This window comes from Bubalus bubalis, chromosome 4 (assembly GCF_019923935.1).
Source record: "Bubalus bubalis isolate 160015118507 breed Murrah chromosome 4, NDDB_SH_1, whole genome shotgun sequence".
NCBI lineage: Eukaryota > Metazoa > Chordata > Mammalia > Artiodactyla > Bovidae > Bubalus > Bubalus bubalis.
Genome location: NC_059160.1, coordinates 72,810,283 through 72,828,736, shown reverse-complemented (window position 1 = coordinate 72,828,736; position 18,454 = coordinate 72,810,283). Strand labels below are relative to the sequence as shown.

At 42.1% G+C, this 18,454-nt stretch overlaps 1 protein-coding gene and 1 non-coding gene across 2 annotated transcripts in view; both read right to left on the bottom strand.

Annotated features, from left to right (window-relative positions):
• The window catches only part of IRAK3 (interleukin 1 receptor associated kinase 3), a 57,450-nt gene that overhangs the window by 11,915 nt on the left and 27,081 nt on the right, over positions 1 to 18,454 (bottom strand). Inside the window, exons 6-8 of the mRNA XM_006066455.3 lie at positions 15,299 to 15,363; positions 9,314 to 9,428; positions 8,365 to 8,483 (exon numbers count right to left, since the gene is read on the bottom strand). Coding sequence (XP_006066517.1) covers positions 8,365 to 8,483; positions 9,314 to 9,428; positions 15,299 to 15,363 — 299 coding nt within the window. The remainder of the gene's footprint in view (positions 1 to 8,364; positions 8,484 to 9,313; positions 9,429 to 15,298; positions 15,364 to 18,454) is intronic.
• On the bottom strand, positions 4,711 to 4,783 carry TRNAK-CUU. Its single transcript has one exon. It is a non-coding gene; the product is annotated as a tRNA-Lys (tRNA).

The window sequence follows — 18,454 nt, the reverse complement described above, 5'->3', positions numbered from 1 at the left end:
TGGGGGTGTTTCTGGAGAACGGGCGTGTCAGGACTTTGCCTGACCTGCTCCAGGATAAGCAGGTGTCAGAAGGTGCCTCCTGAAACCTGTCTGAGCTCATCCTCGCTCCAAGTTGGCCTGAGTAAGTAAGGCTTGGTCAAGATTTAAAAAAACATGGGGTCATGTCCTTCTCCTGCCATAACCCCTAGATTTGTGAGTCTTAGAGCATGGGACAAAAACAAGCAGATGTAGCTGTACAGAATTTGAAATCAAGAAGAGTTCCAACTTGAGATGATCTCAGCTGGCTCTGCTGCACAACTGAGGAAACTGTGGTCTAAGAGAGGGAGGCAGGACCTGGGCGGGAACACAGATTTCTGGTGCTCTTCCCAGGTCATCCCCTGTGACGGCATTTCATTTTGCTCAGACAAAAGGTGCTGCTCACACTTTGGGCACCAGGCTGCTGAAGGATGATCTTCCTTACAATCTTCGTTTTTCAAACTATTTTTAAAACTACCAAGGTATGAGATTATCAAGCTTCTCTGTAGATAGAGTGATTAAAATGAAACTTTGGGATATTATCCACTAACTAAAGACTCCTTGAAATTTCTCATTCCCCGGTTTGAGATAGAAAGATCTGATGTTATTTTTTTCCCTAATAAATTTTATTTTTATTATAAAAGAAGATGTAATCCTTAAATAAGAATTTAACATCAAGTAGAAGTAAAAAGCACCCCACTCCAGTACTCTTGCTTGGAAAATCCCATGGATGGAGGAGCCTGGTAGGCTGCAGTCCATGGGGTCGCTAAGAGTCGGACACGACTGAGCAACTTCACTTTCACTTTTCACTTTCATGCATTGGAGAAGGAAATGGCAACCCACTCCAGTGTTCTTGCCTAAAGAATCCCAGGGACAGGGGAGCCTGGTGGGCTACCGTGTATGGGATCGCACAGAGTCGGACAGGACTGAAGTGACTTAGCAGAAGTAAAAAAAAAACTAAGCCATTAAATGAAAAGCCACGGTCTCTCCATCTAATGAAAGTTTTATTTATATTTTGGTCTGTTTCACTTTTAATCTTTTAATTCCTGAATTTGTAATTTTACAAAGTTATAATTGTATATTGTTTACTATTTCAATGTGTCTTTTTTCACTTACTGTCACTTTATGTATACTGTATGTTACTTTATACAATTAAAAGCAATGTTTAAAATGTCAAATAATGTATGGTAACTCTTCTGTGACACATTGGTCTGAGGCCCAAATGCAGAAAAGAAAACAAAGGTAACAGTATTTTTCATGTCTCACTTCAACAAAAACAGAGCCACACTTACCCACAGAAAAGGTCACTGTTTAACACAGTTTGAGATGTCCTTTTCTGAGCCAGTTATCAGGCTGTTCAATAAAATGACATCTGTCCTAGAAGCTGCCTTTCCTTGCAAAGAGTGAGAAAATGAATATGATGAAGTCAGAAAAGCAGGGATTTCAGACCTTCCTGAAAATACATGGCTATACACAGAGGGACTGAGAATCAGGGAGGCCCGAGGTTAGAGCCAAGTGAAGGATTCATTTAAGAGATTCAGGAGGGTCATCCAGCTCAGCCAATTCACGTTTGGCCAAGGCTGCTGGGAACTGAATGCATTACCATCTGACAGATGTTCAGTGCCCTGAATGAAATGAGTTGGTCTCATTCCAGTTTCTAAAGAACAGGTGTGCACATCACCAAAGAAAAGAGGGAAAGTCAACTGTTATAGTTGGCACTCATTAACATCTTCCCTGGCAGGCTCGGCAGAAAGGCCAAGAGTTCAGAGGCTGTGGAGGGGGCTGACTGGCCCTGGAGCAGAGAGGGACATGCTGACGAGCTCTTGTGAAACCACAGTTCTCACATCGGTGCCCACAGCCTCTGCACCCCACACCCTGACACATGCCTGGGTGGGTGTGATCTAAAGATGGTTATGTTTGAGTCCTCAACCCCTTTGGAAAACCCAGAAAGGAGACAATCAGCAGCAGCCCCTTTACCAACAAAAAAAATAAAATAAAATACACTGCTAGCTGCTCTTTCAGTTCAAATCCTGCTCCATCCATGAAATTCGCCCTTTCTCTGATCAGATCTCTTCTGGTACTCATATCTACATTACCTGGTAGGCACTCTGTCTAACAGTGTTATTTAAGTGATATTATAGCTTGGCACGGCTTCCCTGGTGGCTCAGTGGTAAAGTATCTGCCAGCAATGCAGGAGATATGGGTTTGGTCTCTGGGTGGGGAAGAAGCCCTGCAGGAGGGCATGGCAACTCATTCCAGTATTCTTGCAGGGAAAAATCCCATGGACAGAAGAGTCGGGTGGGTTACTGTCCATGGGGTCATAAAGAGTCAGACACGACTGAAATGACTGAGCGTGCGTGCGCACACACACACACACGCACGCACATAGCTTGGTACATCTAGACAAATACCTGAGATACTGTTCTGGAAGAAATAGCCTCCTTTTAAACTGTGATACCACCTAAGAAACTTCAGAAACTTTCTGTTCCCATTTAGACCCCAGAGAGAAGAAGCCTCAGAGTCCATTGTAAGAGCTTATCTTATCAAACCCAGGTCGTCCACCTGTTAAGTGTTCAAAGTATCATCCAATCCTCATCCCATCACTGCCTTATTTTTATCCACTCTTCTTTCCTTATTCTCCAATCTCTTCCTCTATTCTCCAACCAACCCTTCTTGCTTTCATTATACACCCTGCAATTCTTCACTCGTTCCCCTGAACAAATTACTGCCTTCCACCAGGAATATTCTCGTCCCTTCTTTCAACCAACCCACTGTCATAACCCATCTCCTCAAACAGTTGGCTTAGAACTATCTAATTAGCATTAGCCTTCTCAGACCAAACACACATTGGGAATATTTATGTCATGCCATATATTATATTCTCTGTGTTTTTATTATCTTATCTGATCACCAAGTTGAAGCTTTCAGTTCAAGACTATGATTACCAATGTTTTCCCCCACTGTGGTGTAAGTCAATGCTTTGCACATGGCAGATGTTCCATAAATATTTGTGAACTAAAAGGAAAGTGATTTTCAAAATGTTCAATAAACATATGCTAATACAGAAATGATTTTTACTAAAATAGAGCTAGTTTGTGGGTCCACTTTTCAAACACAATAAATTGATGATAGAGGTAAGTGCTATGGGCTGAATGCTTGTTGTTGTTCAGTCGCCAAGTCATGTCCAACTCTTTGCAGCCCCATGAACTGCAGCATGCCAGGCCTCCCTGTCCCTCACCATCAACTGGAGTTTGCCCAAGTTTGTGTCCACTGAATCGGTGATGCCATCCAACCATTTCATCCTCTGTTGCCCTCTTCTTTTGCCTTCAATCTTCCCCAGCATCAGAGTCTTTTCTGAGTCGGCTCTTTGCATCAGGTGGTCAAAGTGCTGACGCATCAGCTTCAGCATCAGTCCTTCCAATGAATATTCAGGGTCAATGTCCTTTAGGATTGACTAGTTTGATCTCCTTGTAGTCCAAGGGACTCTCAAGAGTTTTCTCCAACACCACAGTTCAAAAGCATCAATTCTTCGGTGCTCAGCCTTCTTTACGGTCAAACTCTCACATCTATACATGACTACTGGAAAGACCATAGCTTTGACTATACGGACTTTCGTCAGCAAAGTGATATCTTTGCTTTTCATTACACTGTCTAGGTTTGTCATAGCTTTCCAAGAAGTAAGCGTCTTTTAATTTCATGACTACAGCCACCATCTGCAGTGATTTTGGGCCCCAAGAAAATAAAGTCTCTCACTGTTTCCATTGTTTCCCCATCTATTTGCCGTGAAGTGATGGGACTGGATGCCATGATCTTAGTTTTCTGAATGTTGAGTTTTAAGCCAGCTTTTTCACCCTCCTCTTTCACCCTCATCAAGAGGCTCTTTAGTTCCTCTTTGCTTTCTGCCATTGGAGTGGTATCATCTGCATATCTGAGGTTGTTGATATTTCTCCCAGCAATCTTGATTTCAGCTTGTGTCCCCCTAAATTCATATATTGAAATCCTAACCCCCATTGTGATGGGGTTAGGATGTTGGGCCTTTGGAAGTTGATTAGGTCATAAGGGCTCCCCTCATGGATGGGATTAGTGCTCTCATAAAAGAGACTCCAGAGTGACCCCTCACACCTTCCACCAGAGAAAAGATAGCCACCTGTGAACCAGAAAGGGAGCTTGCCTGGGAGAGAGAACTGGCCAATGTCATGGTCTTGGACTTCCCAGCCTCTGGAGCTGTGAGAAATAAACATGTAACGCTTATAAGCCACTCAGTTTATAGGATTTCTGTCAGAGCAGTCCAAATGGACTAAGACAATAAGCAAACGAGTGATAAGTAAAACAGCTAGCTGGCCGACACATCTCAGCCTCTGCTACTCCTACCACTTCCTGACTACTGTACCAGGAGCCAGCCAGCATTTAGTGAGTGCATCCTCTTTGCTAAGCACCATGTATACTTTATGCCATTTAACTTTAAGAGTTAGAAGCTGCTGTGCTCAGTCATGTTCGACTCTTTGCGACCCTCTGGACTGTAGCCCACCAGGCTCCTCTGTCCGTGGAATTCTCCTGGCAAGAACACTGGAGTGAGTTGCCATACCCACCTCCAGGGGATCTTCCCAACTCAGGGATCAAACCCGGATCTCTTAAGTCTCTTGCATTGGAGCAATCTTTACCACTGAGCTAGCAGGGAAGCCCAAGAAAAGAGATCGCCCAATGTGGGGCTCGAACCTACAACCCTGAGATTAAGAGTCTCATGCTCTACCAACTGAGTCAGCCAGGCTCCTTCATTAGCATTTACAGAGGAAACAAGCTGAGGCTTAAAAGAGGCAAGCAATTGGGTCAGAATCACATTTTTATGTGAAAAGTCTGCTTCTTAAAACAGATCTGTCTGATTTAAACAATTGTGGATACTGAACTAAGAGGAAAGGATGGGAAGAAGTGGGAGGAAAGTACATGCAAAAGAAAATTTAGAGATGTTTTGCAGAACGTCATCCAGCCAGCTCTTCCGAACTGTAGTGGCTGCAGGGCCATGGGCCCAACCCTCCCTTAGGATCCAGGAAGGCACACACTTCCTGTGAGGGAGGGGTGGCTGCTGATGGCTCCCAGCTAAGCCCCAACCTGGGAACCACCAGTGGCAGAAGGGAGTTTCCTCATCCCCTGTACAGCCCCACTCATGGCTGGTAGGGTACAGGGGTGCAAAAATCTGTGCCTTGCCTCATCTAGGGACAGCTTTGAAGGGCCACCCCAGATTCAGCAGTCCCCACAGCATCAGCCAAGGCCTCTGGTGGTGGTGGTGGTTTAGGCACTCAGTCCTGTCTGACTTTTGCAACCCCATGGACTGTAGCCCGCCAGGCTCCTCTATCCAGGGGATTTCCCAGTCAAAAATACTGAAGTCGGATGCCATGCCCTCCTCCAGGGGATCTTCCTGGCCTCTTCTATAAATATAATACCCCAGCTCAGCATCTCCAACTCTCCAATTCTGTCTTCCTCTCTTACTTTTATTATTCCTGAGAGCACTTATAAAATTCCCCTGCAGGCACATCTCTGCCACTGGACCTATTTCCTGGGAATTGCCTGAAGACACTAGCCAATCCTGAGAAAGCAGCAGTCGGGGTCACAGCCTGTGCTTAGACCTAAGAGCGGGAGAGGGATGCTGGAAGAGTGGATGCACATCTCCCCGCCCAGTGTCCCTGGGGAAGCCCTGTGACTCAGGCAGAGGGTCCTGAATCTGGGTCCTTCACCCTAATGTTCCCTTGGGCTCTGATCGGTGGACTTCCCTATCCCCTTCTCCCATCAAGCACCAAATGAAGAAATTAAAACAAAAGAAGAAATTCCACTTATTTATTTATCTACCCAGTAAGATAAACCTATATGCAGGTCAGGAAGCAACAGTTAGGACTGGACATGGAACAACAGACTGGTTCCACATAGGAAAAGCAGTACGTCAAGGCTGTATATTGTCACCCTGCTTATTTAAGTTATATGCAGAGTACATCATGAGAAACGCTGGGCTTGATGAAGCACCAGCTGGAATCAAGACTGCTGGGAGAAATATCAATCACCTCAGATATGCAGATGACACCACACTTATGGCAGAAAGTGAAGAGGAATTAAAAAGCCTCTTGATGAAAGTGAAAGAGGAGAGTGAAAAAGTTGGCTTAAAGCTCAACATTCAGAAAACTAAGATCATGGCATCTTGTCCCATCACTTCATGGCAAATAGATGGGGAAACAGTAGAAACAGCATCAGACTTGATTTTTTGGGGCTCCAAAATCACTGCAGATGGTGATTGCAGCCATGAAATTAAAAGACGCTTACTCCTTGGAAGGAAAGTCAGGGTCAACCTAGACAGCATATTCAAAATCAGAGACATTACTTTGCCAACAAAGGTCCGTCTAGTCAAGGCTATGGTTTTTCCAGTGGTCATGTATGGATTTGAGAGTTGGACTGTGAAGAAAGCTGAGTGCCGAAGAATTGATGCTTTTGAACTGTGGTGTTGGAGAAGATTCTTGAGAGTCCCTTGGACTGCAAGGAGATCCAACCAGTTCATTCTAAAGGAGATCAGTCCTGGGTGTTCTTTGGAAGGACTGATGCTAAAGCTGAAACTCCAGTATTTTGGCCACCTTATGTGAAGAGTTGACTCATTGGAAAAGACTCTGATGCTGGGAGGGATTGGGGGCAGGAGGAAGAGGGGACGACAGAGGATGAGATGGCTGGATGGCATCACTGACTTGATGGACATGAATTTGAGTGAACTTCGGGAGTTGGTGATGGACAGGGAGGCCTGGCGTGCTGCAATTCATGGGGTCGCAAAGAGTCGGACATGACTGAGCAACCAAACTGAACTGAACGAAGAAGGTCAGAGAAGCCTGGCATGCTGCAGTCCATGGGGTCACAAAGAGCTGGGCACAACTTAGTGACTGAACAACAGCAACTCAGTTTGAACATATATTTGAGCACCTATAGTGCTCAGTGGGCTACGAGCTGGGTAGAAGAGGGATTGCTTTAGGCTGCAGGTGGCCACCTTGGCCCTCCAGAACCAACCTCAGTGGTTGATTCCACTGACCTCTAAGACTTTCACCATCCATCTGTGTCCCAGGTCCCCTGAGGCGACACCAATTTTATGCTGATTCTATAAGGTCACTGGCAGTTGATGAATTGCTATGGGGTCGCACAGAGTCGGACATGACTGAAGCGACTTAGCAGCAGCAGCAGCAGCAGGAGAAAGTGGGGCTTCCCTTGTGGCTCAGATGATAAAAGAATCTGCCTGCAATGTGGGGGACCCAGGTCCAATCCCTGGGCCAGGAAGATCCCCTGGAGAAGGCAATGGCTACCCACTCCAGTATTCTTGCCTGGAAAAATCCCATGGACAGAGGAGCCTGCCAGGCTACAGTCCTTGGGTTTGCAAAGAGTGGGACACGACTGAGCAACTAACAGTTTCATCTTCCCAACAGGAGAAGCTACCTAGTGGTTGTGTCCCCACCCCACCCCTGCCACTCCCGCAGGATGAAGTAAAATCTAGAGGCTTTTTATATGAAGTTCACTTCACCAGAAAAACAAAGTAAGCAATCAGTTCCTCTTCTGCTCAACTGGAAAGCACACTAAAAGCTTTTTCAAAGACACTAGATGATGGCTCCGAAGAGGCAGAGCCTTTTAAATCCAGTCTTCCCTGCCATTCAGCAAAGGTATATTTATTTTGGGACAAGTCCATCATGAAGGGCACACAGGAAAAATTCACAGTGGGTGGAAGTTTGGAGGGTATCTACTCTCTGTCTGAAAGATTCATGTCTGCTGAAGAGGGAAAAAGATGGAAGATGTTGTTTCTCATCTTCTCATGGATCAAGAAGGAACACTGGGAGTGCTGCTGGGCTTGTCACGGGGAATATGTCCAGCTAGGAGGCAGCAGGCTCAGTGGCAACGCAAGACACTGGAGACCCAAGGACAAAGAACTTAAACTGCCGATGACTACTGTTAATCTTGTGAAGAATCCCTGGATAAGCCGCTTCATCTTTTCTTAGACTTCAGTTTGTTTGTTTGTTAAGTGCAATGAATACAGAAGATTGTTTCACAGTTTGCTATGCCAAGTAATTAATAAAACACACAAAACTGTCTATCCTACACTGCTCATCAATAATTCCTAAAAGTAATATAAACTCTGCCATTGGCAATACAAATGTAGCTTTTAAAATTCGATAGACATGTTTTCATTAAAAAGCTAAGATTTTAAGTACGTTCATGAGAACTCTTAACACATACAGATATATACCAGGGAAACTGCAGATAGAAAATAGGGTGAAGTCTGACTTACCACTGATGATGAAAGGAGCCTTCAGCGTAACCTAGAGCCCTGGGATAATTTACCTGGATATACTGCCACAGATGACGGAGCAGAGTTCCGTGTTGTGCAAGTACTGGATGGCTTTAGATGTTCCTATTAATACACCGATTCGAATGTGCCAAGAGAGTGGGGCTGTGTCACCCTGAAAAGACAACAGTGGTTGGTTTTGTTGTATTTTCTGAGTAAAAACCATGTTTGTATTCACAACCTAGGTGTATGCCAGAATAAACTCTAATGATAAAGTGGGAAGAGGTGGGTGAATCAATATTTTAGTTAACCATAACCTATTTTTAATTCAAGATGGGTTTTCCTCTACTACCCATGCTGGTTCTGGGTCCCTTTATAGGCAATGAAAATACCCAATAATTTTAATGTCGCATACATTGAAATATGGCTAATAAGATAACTATGCTTAAAATTTCATTGTATAAGATTTTTAGATTATTTGTGGCACAACAGTGTGGGTAATTGAGAATAATCTGTTTTTATTCTCATCTTAACTGCAATTTTACAAATTTGGAATCTGTTTTTTACCTTATCTTTAAAAAAAACATCATAAGAGAAACCATGGCATTTATTCAACCTCCTTCTTTTTAAGTGATATAGGTATCACTTTTATGTCTACCCTTCATATTGAATGGTACTTTGCATAAAGTTATACAAATAAAAATTACCTGCTCAATAATGGTAGTTGACATAAACTCATTTGAGACATGGTACCAATGAGGAGTGAGGACCCAGCAACTCTTTTGGCCACCATTTTGCACAACACACAACAACTCGGGTATTTATGCAACCTTCTAAGAGTAAGAAATTAATTCATGGAGAAGTCCTCTACTTCCTTGGGAAACCCACTGTTGGCATCCCCTCACATGAACACATGTTGGCCTCCTGGTTCTCTCAGAAGGTTTCAGCAGCTCCCTCAGGGCTTAGAGGGTCAGAATATCAGGCAGAGTGATGGATATGACTTACTACACACTGTAATCTGTCAAAGAGTGATCCATTTCTCATATATGGATAAACCAGGCAAAACTTCTCACTCTCTGTAAAATATGCAGCCAACTCCAGTATGTTTGGATGACGGAACCTTGAAACAAAAGATTTTTTAAATCTATCAAACTGGTTATTCAAATAGGAAATGAACAACACCCTGTTTGGGGGGTGGTAAGGTGGGCTGTGGAACAGGCATAAAGCAGAATATAAATCTGGCCAAGGGAGAGAGAATTTCACTGGACACGTGACAGTTTTCCTTCCAAATTGGCTTCAAGTATTCTAACAAATGGGCTTCCCAGGTGGTGCTAGTGGTTAAGAACCCGTTTGCCAGTACAGAAGACATAAGAGACATGGGTTCAGGAAGATCCCCTGAAGGAGTGGACAGTGACCCACTCCAGTACTCTTGCCTGGAGAATCCCATGGACGGAGGAGCCTGGTGGGCTACAGTCTATTGAGTGCAAAGAATTGGATACGACTGAAGTGACACCACACACACATGCACACATTCTAACAAATACCAGCTAATATCCAAATAGGACAGAAATGTTCGGATGTAAGAGTTCTTAAGATATGGGGTGTTGGGAGGTTTATAATATAGAAAACAATATTCAATATTAACTTATTTTTATCAACATAAACCCAATATAACTTATTTTTTACATAAATAAATATAATGCAACTGAAATGATCCATTTCATTGCTTTTGATATACATGTGCAAGTAAAATCACCAAAAGAGAAGAGTACGGAAGACTCTTTTCATTTATCCATTTACTGAATGCTACTGTGTCAGGGACTAAAGTACTAGGCACCAAGTCACACAATTAAGAGACATCCAATGGCTTTATGAAGTTTGTATTGTTACCTAAGATCCACGTGACTAGTAAAATCTGACTAGTAAAAACACACCACTGATTTTTAAATCACAGAATTCTATGTCCATATTGTATACATTTTTCAGGTTCCTTTTTAAACTATTTCTTGAGGGCATGTGTCATCACAGTGAAAACCAATGTAACCCTTGTAACAGCTATGAAATACAAAGCATGTGAAAGTCACACATACTGTGAACTCAGTTCAACAATTATTTACTGAACACCTTTTATGTCTTAGGCAAGCTTTATTGTTGTTGTTTAGTTGCTAAGTTGTGTCTGACTCTTTTGCGGCCCCATGAACTGTAGTCCACCAGGCTCTTCAAGGCACATTTGGGGATATTAAAACAAATAAAGCTATTTTTTACAAAAAGAAAAAATGATGCTATACATAAAGTCCTATTCATTTCTTCAGTTATAAAGCTTACCTATGAAACATATGTGTATACACACACATCTATATAATACATACATATATATTCTTGGGCTTTCCTGGTGGCCCAGACAGTAAAGAATCTGGCTGCAATGCAGGAGACCTGGGTTCAATCCCTGGGTTGGGAAGATCCCCTGAAAGAGGGCATGGCAACCCACTCCAGTATTCTTGCCTGGAGAATTCCATGGACAGAGGAGCCTGACAGACTATACAGTCCATGGGGTTGCAAAGAGTTGAACATGACAGCGACTAAGCATACATATATCCCTTCTGAGTCCCTCTGTTCCTACTTCAAGAAAGGGAGTGTGGGTGTATGTACGTGTGTACATGTGTGTATGTGTGTGTGTGTACATAAACACATACGCAATCCATTAAGTAGTTCCCTTAATTTTATAACAACAAAAAAAAAACTCATGCTCAGGTCTCAGCTTAGATTTTATTTTTTCCAAGATGTCTACTCTGCCACCCATCCCACCCGCAAATTAGCATTTCCTCCTCCCTCAGCACTTTGTCTATGTGTGAGCGTGTTCGGTCATGTCCAGCTCTTTTGTGATCCCACCGACTATAGGCCACCAGGCTCCTCTGTCCATGAGATTTCCCAGGCAAGAATACTGGAGTAGGTTGCCACTTCCTTCTCCAGGGGATTTTCCCAACCCCAGGGATTGAGTCCATGTCTCCTGCATTGCAGGCAGATTTTTCTACCACTGAGCCACCAGGGAAGTCCTCAGCACTCTGCACCTGCTTATTATTTAACTCACTGAAACTATCTGTTGTTTGTGCAGTTCTCTTCTAATTCCACTCCAGACAGTATTTTCTAATGCCTCTGACTTATTCACCAGTAAAAGTCTAAGAAGAGAAAGGGTGAGTATGACTTAGGAAATAAGTTGGATCTTGCAAAAAAAAAAAAAAAAAGTAGCATCTACCTCAGTTTCCTCATCTACAAAATGAGGATAGTCACAGGACCAGCTCAGGCCTGTTGTGAGGATTAAAGAATGAATACACATGAAGCACTTGGAATAGCATTAAAGCTAAAGAAATATTAGCAGCATAAATGATAACGATGGCATACCAGAAACATCCAATGCCATAATGTTGTTAATTCTAAAGTAATACGTAAATGCCTCAGAAGAATAAATCCAAATGGATCAGGTATATAAGTGAAAATATAAAGGTACTTGAAAAAATGGCAAAATTATTTTAAAACCTCTCAGTTGGAGAGATCTTTAAACTATAATATAAAACCTAGAATCCATAAAAGAAAATATAGATTAAATTCAACTACATGAGAACCATCTCCAAATGGCACAAAACTAGAATAAGCAATGACAAATGAAAATGGGGTAAAAATAATTATTTGTATCTTAAAACATAAAAATAAGGCTAATTTTCTCTACTATATGAAATGCTCTGACAAACTATTAAGAAAAATACCCAACAGTCTAGTTAGTGGGAATATAAATTGATACAGTTTCTATGGAGAACAGTATGGAGATTTATTTAAAAACTAGGAATAAAACTACCATATGACCCAGCAGTCCCACTACTGGGCATATACCCTGAGCAAACCCCAATTCTAAAAGACACATGTACTCAAATATTCACTGCAGCACTATTTACAATAGCCAGGAAGCAATCCAGATGAATGAATAAAGAAGTTGTGGTACCAAAAAAAAAAAGAAGTTGTGGTACATATATACAATGGAATACTACCCAGCCATAAAATGGAATGAACTTGAGTCGGTTGCAGTGAGGTGGATGAACCTAGAGCCTGTTATACAGAGTGAAGTAAGTCAGAAAGATAAACACAAATATCGTATATTAACACATATATGAAAGTGAAGGATGTCTAGAACAATGGTACTGATGAACCTATGTGTAGGGCAGTAATAGAGATGCAGACATAGAGAACAGACTTGTGGGCACAGTGGGGGAAGGAGAGGATGGGGTAAACTGAGAGAGCAGCATTGAGACATACACGTTACCATATTAAAATAGATAGCCAGTGGGAATTTGCTGTATGGTTCGGGGAGCTCGACCTCCCTCTAGTTACAACCTAGAGGGGTCAGATGGGGTGGGAGGTGGGAGGGAATATGTATATGCATGGCTGATTAATGTTGATGTATGGCAGAAACCAACACAATATTGTAAAGCAATTATCCTCCAGTCAAAAACAGAAAAAATCCAACAGTCTAATAAAAAATGGGCAAAGAACATTAACAGATATTTCATAGAAAAGGAAATAAATCTCTTTATATGTAAAAAGATTCATTCATCATAGAAAAAGAAATTTAAACTACACTGAAAAACCATATCCACTTAGCAGATCAGAAAAAACTGATAAAAGAATAAATGCTATATTGGCAAGAATATGGGGAACCAGGCACTCTTATATATGACTGGTGTTAAGTGTAAACTAGTATAGTTTCTACTGAAGGACAATTTGGTGGCATGGAACATGACCCTATAAATTTATTTATATGAAGTTTTCTTAGATATACTTTAACACATCAGATCAGATCAGATCAGTCGCTCAGTCGTGTCCGACTCTTTGCGACCCCATGAATCGCAGCACGCCAGGCCTCCCTGTCCATCACCAACTCCTGGAGTTACAAAATAACAATATACAAAGTTTTCTCATTGTAGCGCTATTTTAAGTAAAAGATTCAGTTCAGTTCAGTTCAATTCAGTCGCTCAGTCGTGTCCGACTCTTTGTGACCCCATGAATCGCAGCACGCCAGGCCTCCTTGTCCATCACCATCTCCCGGAGTTCACTCAAACTCACGTCCATCGAGTCAGTAACGCCATCCAGCCATCTCATCCTCTGTCATCCCCTCTTCCTCCTGCCCCCAATCCCTCCCAGCATCAGAGTCTTTTCCAATGAGTCAACTCTTCGCATGAGGTGGCCAAAGTACTGGAGTTTCAGCTTCAGCATCATTCCTTCCAAAGAACACCCAGGGCTGATCTCCTTCAGAATGGACTGATTGGATCTCCTTGCAGTCCAAGGGATTCTTAAGAGTCTTCTTCAACACCACACTTCAAAAGCATCAATTCTTCGGCGCTCAGCTTTCTTCACAGTCTAACTCTCAAATCCATACATGGCCACTGGAAAAACCATAGCCTTGACTAGACAGACCTTTGTTGGCAAAGTAATGTCTCTGCTTTTCAATATGCTATCTAGGTTGGTCATAACTTTTCTTCCAAGGAGTAAGCGTCTTTTAATTTCATGTAAAAGATTAGGAAAATCTAAAAATCCATTGATGGGAAAATGGTTAATTACATCATAACACAGGCACACGAAAGTGTACGTGAAAGTCGCGCAGTCATGTCTGAGTTTTTGCGACCCCACGGACTATACAGTCCATGGAATTCTCCAGGACAGAATACTGGAGTGGGTAGCCTTTTCCTTCTCCAGGGGATCTTCCCAACCCCGGGGTCGAACCTAGGTCTCCCGTATTGCAGGCGGATTCTTTACCAGATGAGCCACAAGGGAAGCTCCAAAATACTGGAGTGGGTAGCCTATCCCTTCTCCGGGGGATCTTCCCAACCCAGGAGTTAAACTGGAGTCTCCAGGATTGCAGGCGGATTTTTTACCAACTGAGCTATCAGGGAAGCCACAGCACACAATGGAATACTAAAATAAGCGAAGTGAACGATATGTATATGCTGTCTCTTGTGTGCGAAGAGGAAAGTTAAGAAAACAAAATACATATATGCTTACAAATAAAATATTTCTGGAAAGATATATAGGAAACTGATAACACTGTTGCCTTTGGGAAAAGTGGCTGGGTGGCTGGATGAGAACATGGAAGAAAATATCTTCTTGGCTTACTCTTCTGCCCTTTTGGAATTCTGGAGTGTCTGAATTTATTATTTATTCATAAGCAAAAAAATAAAGCTTAAATATAAAAACTTTCTTATTACAATTTTGGTTTTAGTTTTTTTGTTGACTAAATGATATATTAAGTTTTTATGCTTAGCCTCTAACATTTTGATTTCTGGTCTTGGGTATAAAAGGAGAAGGATTTAGGATAATACCTCCCTCCCCTGAATTCACATATTGGTTTAGGAAACATCTGAAAAGAACATTTTCTATTTGTAAAGGGTGATGACTGAACTCTATAGGGTTAGCGGCCTTCGATGAAGCAGGCTGCACAGCTGCAGATATGAATATATATGAAAATGAAGTCATTTTAGTTTGTCTCCAAGGACTTTCAGGCTCATGAATGAATTCCCAGAAAATAATATGCACATCAAAAGCACTTGATTTCTTTGTCTAAACTCTCTTCCAGAAGAGGTTTATATTGATGAAACAGTTTCTTGACTGGAATGTCTCTTAAGAAAGAGGAGCAATGGTAAAATATATACAATTCTAATGTTCTAAGAATCATTTTACATTCAGTCATGTTAGTCACACATGATTTAATCCACTTCCTTGTGACAGTTTCTTGTTAAAATAGGCTCAAGTGAATTATGTAAATAGTATATTTTTAAATGTATTCCAAAGAATATACCAAAGCAGATGTCAAAAATTTACCCAGTGTTCTAACCTCCAACCCGCATTTATTAAATGCCAACCATGCCAAGCTCTGTGCTGTAGAATCAAAGATGAACAGAGATGAAAACCAGGCACAAGGGGAGAAATTTCAAGCAATATACTCACAGTAGCAAAACTTCAAGCTCAGACAAAAACCTCTTCCATTGTTTCTTACATCGCATCTTTCCCCCCTAAAGACAGAAAAACAAGAAAAAAAAATAAAGAAAGGATCTATTTCTGGTACTCTTAACCTAGGGTCTATGAAATCAGACATTTTTTGGTATAGAAAATCCTTAGCTTGTATCAGCCTTTCAAAAACCCATTGATGCCAAAACAGATTTAGAACCGCTGCTTCTGAATTAGAAGTTTTTCATGAAATGTATCAGATTGCTGCATTTTATATTTAAACCCTTTCACCGTATTTTGTATACACTTACATAAATTTGAAAATATTTTATGTAGTCAAAGAAAATCTCATGACAGAAACTCCCCACTTGATCTCAAAGAATCCAGGTTGTGATGCTACTTAGAAGTGATTTCAATAATTGGGCATTCATGACTTGGGTCACTTGGCTGTTGGTTTAAGTTTACCTTTGTATTAATTTTGAAAAAAATAGGTCCACTAGGAAAATGAAAAATTTAACTCTTTACTTCAAAAAAGCTTCAGAAGCTAGCCCAGTGCCTGACATATGGACAAATTAATGAATCCAATAATATTATCTGGAGGACTTCTTCTGTACCTGGCACTGTCTTTGATGGCTTCCTACATCTTACAGCGTTGCATGTCTCTGAATCTCAAATGCCTAACTTCTCCCATGAAAGGGTTAAAGTGTGTTCCAGTTACCATATGTAAATTGCTAGAAAGAGCAGAATTTTTAGAGTTCTCTGTCCTTAGGAACAAAGGGAGAGAAAGCCAACAGGAATCCTGGAAGCTATTTTCTAAGTTAACCCAAGAAGTCAGAAGCAATAAACTTGGCTAACAAATCATTTTCAAGGACCACATTATGGGAATTTATATTTTAAAAAAACCACGGTACTGAGAACCAAGCGGTCTGGGTCTCAGGCCCACCTCTAACACTCACTATTTGTGACTTATTGTCACTGAACCTCCCTGGGGTCCGCGTTTTCTTAGCCTGAAAATGTGAAGGGTCAGCTTTTGTGTTCATGCTACCCTACCAGTCTTGCTGCTCACAGTGTGTCCCGTGCAGGAGGAACACCAGCTTCTCTGGGAGCTGGTGGGAAACGCTGAATCTCAGGTCACTACATGAACCCACTGAATCACAATCTGTGCTGTAAGATCCCAGGTGATTTGGATGAATCTAACACACCTAGTACAGTGCCCAGCCTCAGGCCCTCTAAGAAAGGTTACTGAAGTTAAGGTCCCAATTGTTACAAAATTCCATTTCTTATTAAAAAAAAAAAAAAAAGGCTCTGTGACTAAAGCTTCATGAAATTATCTAATTTTTTTCCTGATGTGTGTATAGGACTTTGTTCAACCTCTAGGTCTTGGGTAACTTTACTACCTTCTATCTTTTTACTAATAGTGAATTGCAACTAAATTCATAAAGACAGCATATGTGCTTCTTTCAATTCCCCTAACAAACATGTACTGAACAACTACTATAGGCCAGGCCCTGTAATAAGGCACTGAGATACAAACATACATAAGAGCTCTCTAAAGAAAACCATCCAGTCCACTGGGAAAGGCAGATAAAGAAGGTGATACTAAGAGAGAGTGCTATTTTGCTGTGGCTACAAGGAGGGGCTTCCCCAGTGGCTCAGTGGTAAAGAATCTGCCTGCAACGCAGGAGTCGCAGGTTTGATCCCGGGGTCAAGAAGATTCCCTGCAGGAGGGCATGGCAACCCACTCCAGCATTCTTGCCTGGAGAACCCCATGGACAGGGAAGCCTGGCGAACTACAGTACATGGGGTCACAAAGAGTCAGACATGACGGAAGTGACTTAGCACACACACAGCTGATACACATACAGCTGATTCACTCCGTTGTATAGCAGAAACTAACACAACATTGTAAAGCAATTATATTCCTTTAAAAAAAAAAAAAAACCTTCCTGGTGATTCTAACATTAGACTGGAGAATACAGGTTTCAGTCCTATCCACTTCAGTTTACACGTCTGAAATACCCTCTGCCAGGTCCTTCCACCTCTAGTCTAATTCCTGCTGTCTTTCCTCCAATTTCCAGTTCATCATCCAACCTGTAATCAAAGTGATGTTTCAAAACACAAATCTAGTCCTTTCACTCTCCTACTTAGAAAGCACCTATGGACTTGACCTATCTTTCCAGTATCATCTGCTGCCACTACGTTCACACTAAACGCTCCCACACTAAATTCTGCTCTACCAGTCTGGTATTTGTGAAAAGACATATGCTCCCATGCATGCCCCCGTAGATCTTGGCACCTGCTATATCTTCCATCTTCCCTCCCTGCCTGGCAAAAGTCTCTTTGTCTTTCAAAATCAAGCTGAGAGGTCACTTTCTTGTATCCATTTTTCCATTTGATTACTGCAGACATGTTTATTGAGTAGTTACTCTGTGCCAGGCACTCTTTGGGTGCTGGAGGTGCTGGCCTCTCCTCTGGCTGTCTTCTATATGCTCCCATGACCTTTAGGGCAAATCTCTGCTCAGGTACTTGTCACGCTACAACTTAATCTTTTCTTCACCTGTTTCCCCCACAAGACCGGGAACTCCTAGAGGATACAACTATGCTTTATTCATCTCTGCCCAGTACCCAGCCCATAAAAGATGTTTAGTAAAGTTTACTGGCAGCTGACCAGCAATGAAGACCAGCTCTTTCGGTGCACACGTGTGAACCTATCTCCTCCTGACTCCCGAGTCAGATCCCCAACCCCCTTTCTGCTTTCCTGGCTGTTCTCGGCTGTGTTTCAACCTCCTGCTCTGATGGTTGCCTTGCTGCCCTTGAAGCCTCCTCTTTCCTGCTCTCCTGGACTGTAACTGAAGACAATTTAGTAGCACCAAATACCAGCCTATGGTTTAACCTGTGAAGCAGCCTGGAGAGGGCAGGAAAAACTGGAGCAGACCGACACAATCTGACCATCTTAAGCAAACTCCCAGTGGCCCTAAAAGGCTTCTCAGAAAAGTTTTTCTCAGGCCATACACCTGGGGAGGGGAAGGATTTAACTCCCACATTCCTGCAAGACAGGCATTCATTTCTTAGTCATTTCTCCAGTCACCTGAGGTCATATATCTTATTTCCATTTATGAAATTTTATTCTCCAGTACACCTCCTTTCAATGCTAAT